The sequence below is a fragment of the Montipora capricornis genome, chromosome 7, assembly GCF_036669925.1.
Source record: "Montipora capricornis isolate CH-2021 chromosome 7, ASM3666992v2, whole genome shotgun sequence".
Classification (NCBI taxonomy): domain Eukaryota; kingdom Metazoa; phylum Cnidaria; class Anthozoa; order Scleractinia; family Acroporidae; genus Montipora; species Montipora capricornis.
The window spans coordinates 19,927,203-19,930,942 of record NC_090889.1 but is presented as its reverse complement, the minus strand read 5'-3'; the positions used below and the strand labels follow the sequence as shown (position 1 = coordinate 19,930,942).

At 41.1% G+C, this 3,740-nt stretch overlaps 1 protein-coding gene across 1 annotated transcript; it reads right to left on the bottom strand.

Annotated features, from left to right (window-relative positions):
* Nucleotides 1-265: 265 nt before the first annotated feature.
* Nucleotides 266-3,709, bottom strand: LOC138057386 (type I iodothyronine deiodinase-like). The gene is made up of 2 exons (XM_068903416.1): nucleotides 3,075-3,709; nucleotides 266-2,129 (listed from the first exon to the last, which is right to left on the bottom strand). The coding sequence occupies exons 1-2, from the start codon at nucleotides 3,546-3,548 to the stop codon at nucleotides 1,869-1,871; spliced, it is 735 nt and encodes a 244-aa protein (XP_068759517.1). The 5' UTR covers nucleotides 3,549-3,709; the 3' UTR covers nucleotides 266-1,868.
* Between the last annotated feature and the right edge of the window lie 31 nt (nucleotides 3,710-3,740).

Below are 3,740 nucleotides of genomic sequence, written 5' to 3'. Positions count from 1 at the left end.
TCGTGTAAAACGAAACACAGCATAAGCACAAGGAACTTTGCTACGTCTGGCCAATTAAAGCACTCGTTCCAGATTTCCCGCGTCTGATCATTTAAACAAAATGGCGGATGCCGTGGTTGATTTTTATGATTATGGAAAACAAAACGCAGCTCACTTGAAATTTATCGAATAAAGCCGTGTTTCAAGTTACTGCACTACCACACGTACGCATTGCGTGCCATTTTTTTTGTAAGTAAGTTGGTTTCCGGTCAATCAGATGAGTAAGTTTTTGAACACAGTTTAATGCATTAAGCCTTCCTTTATTGAGAGAACTTGGCAATTGTTTTAATCATGCCATTGTTCATTGTATTATTTTGTTAAAAAAAAAGGTACAATCCATCGTATACCCATTGAAAATGTCTTAGCTTGCCAAATCAACTACCTAACTATCGAGATTCCTTCTGTTTAGACTAGCTTTAGCTTCATTGCCCAAACACCAAATCCTCATATCCACACTATTAGTCGAGCCATAGAGATCCACATTCAAATGGTGTTTTTCCTTTATGGCTGTCATCCAGGATTTCGGACTTCGTAGAGATGAACAAAAAAGCGGCTAGAATGGACAGAAGATTCAGGAAACTGACTATTTCAAGTTAAGTATTTACATTGATCTCTCTTCGCGAGGAACAAAAATTGGCAGTTTATCAGTTTCACCTTTCGCAACATATAATGGTTTAACTTGAAAGGACCTGCTTTGAAACTTGGTTTTATTGGCTATGTCGATACCACTGTCATTGCAACGAATTATCAAATTAAACTAGCGGTCATCACATAACTTCCTCTTGACCTGCCGGCCGGCACGTTGGGGTCCCTGCTCCAAGCAAACAACGGCCACCCTGTTGATGTCCTAAGCATATCCTCCAAAAATCGAACTATAATGTCATTAAGAAGAATCATTGTCTCCGGATTCTTGAGCAAAGCTTTTCTTTTGTTTATTGGAAATATGACCGATGATCACGTGAGTGAAAACCAAGAATAGTAGTAAAAGTAACCCATGCTCAACGTCGTTCCCAGAGCTTTTCTCCACCGAGAGTCTAGTTCCCTGGGAAGGAGTTTGATCCATGTTAACCCTCACGGTAAGGGTAGGGAAGAGTCATTTTCCAGTGGGTAGCTTCCTTAATCACGGAGTGAAACCTTGGCATGTGAACCATAATAGTGCAGTTTTTGGATTAGCTGCAAAGCATTTTTGGATTCGGCTCGTTAAGAACAAGATTTCATTCATCAAGAGAAGCGTATTTACTCCGTAGGGCATTCTCATATACGGTCCTTAAAAATTAAATATTCTGAAGGGGGTGAGGGAGGTGGGTGGGGAGATTTTTGTGCTATGAAGTCACGTGACCCGCGGCCATATAAGTCTTTCCGTACGAAACAAGAGGGACGATATCTGTTTACAAACATTTCTTTTTTTTTTCAAATGCGCCAGCCACTGAAATCGAAAAACCAAACACTTCGTTCATAAAGCTAACGAGTCTCTGGTTGTTTCAATTCCCAGGGGATTTGCTCGAAAAACCAACACGGAAGCACTGACGTCATGCGAAAAAGCTATGTAGGCCATTTTGAGCCTATCTTCCCTTACAGAAGAAGTCTTAAAGTCTACTGTTACGAATATTAATTAATGTCATTCGTGTTAAAAGTACAATGAATCACCATGAAAATTTTTCATTTGAATTATCCGAATTACATTGATTGGGGAAGTAACAGGAATTGCTACAGTCTTTTAAAAAATGCTAGACATAAAAAACCTTGTTTGACAAATCGATATTGATGGCATATCACAAGACTAAATGAAGACCGGCGAGTTAGAACTTCACCCCTGTTTTAGGACGTAGTTACAGAGTGGTTTTGTATTTTTCTAACCACTTTTCCACCTCCCCTAAGTTGTAGTTATAGGGACCCGTCCCACCCTCGTACACTATCTTGCCTTGCTGTATAATATACAGTCTCTCGGGCCAGGCTCCATACGCGTCGTTCGCTTCATTCTGCATCGAGTCGACCACAATAGGAGCGGTGCATGAACAGAACTCCTCCAAACGTTTGGCGGCGTCACAACGCTCTATTAAATTCTTGTGTTGCTGGATTTCCACGTTGTTCTATAATGAGTGGAATAATGAAGGTGAAAAAGTAAGCCATTATTTCATTTTTTCATCATGATACGTTACGAAGCTACAATGGGGGATAAAATTCTTCGGCGAAAACTATTATGATAGCCTGTTATGAGCTCCCTGTGCATGTCCAATGCCTTCCTCTCCTTTCCCCCTCCTGTAATATTGTTAAAATCAAACAATTATACATCCAGTTTGTGACGTATAGCGAAGAAAATTCAACGTTGTTTGGGGGAGGGAGGGGGAGGGGGGGGCGGGGAGGAGGAGTGACCGGGGGCCGGTTTCTCTAAAGTCCTGAAAACGCGGTTTCGGGCCCGAGCAGCCATTTCTGAACCTGCCAACCGCATGTTCAGGAATACCGATTTTTAAACATGTTTTCAAGGTAATAAAAAGCAAACTGACTGTGAAGTTTGTTGCCTTAAATCCTCTCCGTTCTTGAGATACAGAGCGAATTGTGACACCTGAAAATGGCCAGTAAAGTTTCGGGACTTTCGAGAAACCGGCCCTAGGTCAGTAGCCAAAAAAAAATTATGACTGAGGCAATGTCGATAGTTAAATTCTCTCCGCAGATATTTTAGGCGTTTATGATGAGTACATTTCAAAGACAACTCTGGAATCACACTTTATTTTCAAAAATCACGAAAAAATGACTGAGGCAAGTAGCTCGGATTGCCTCATACTCTATGCTAAGGCGCTGGTGACGTAGAGCAATCTCCATATTGCGAAAGTGACTTAAGGACTTTAACCTCCATATGGTAGCCTAGTTTTCCCGGAGGAATTGGATGAAGAAGATTAATTTAACTCGGCATAGACATGGTTATGAACAAAGACTTATCCAACCCCACCTTATAAGGTAACTAAAAGTGCACTTAAAAGGTTATGAATTCTCGTCTAAAATGAAAAACAGAGAAGAATGTGGTAGCCAGTACTTACATTCCAACGCCAATCATCCGTTGGGTGAGCTTCGCTAATGTAGACTGTAAGAAAATCTGCAACCTTGTCAAAATTGTGAACGACAGTCTGAAAGTCTTTCACAAAAGTGACAAGGAACGGTGGTCAGGTGCAGCTGCCGAAGTTAAGAACAAGCGGGCGATTCCCTTTAGTAAAATCTAACAGCTTGCATTTTTTTCCATCAACCGTAGCAACTGTGCAATTCGGAGCAGAAAAGCCAAGCTTAGCCACCTTGTTTAAATCACCGACCAGTATTTTTAGAATGGAGACGAAGTGCTTGCGTCCACCGTAAACGTCCCAAAAGTTTTGGTATGGAACACGATTGCTCTCTTCTTCGAACTTTTGAAGCTTGTTCTTAAGGATTGGAGTGTGGGACAACACGACTTTCACAACAAAGGCCACAATGCATTTGATGTAAGTTAAACCAAGTGCTATGGCATACGGTAGGCTCTTCATCTTGATAGCGTGATAAACTGAGTGAAAACATTCGAGGTTGTAAAGTGGCTTCCACGGATTAGATCGGCTTTGCAATTGATAGCAATAGACCTCTTTAGCTTGTAAGTTTTGTTTTCCAATTTCCGACCACGTGATGTTGTCAAGGGAATTTACCTTTTGTTTTGTCCGAAGTTATGCGTACATATTCACGTG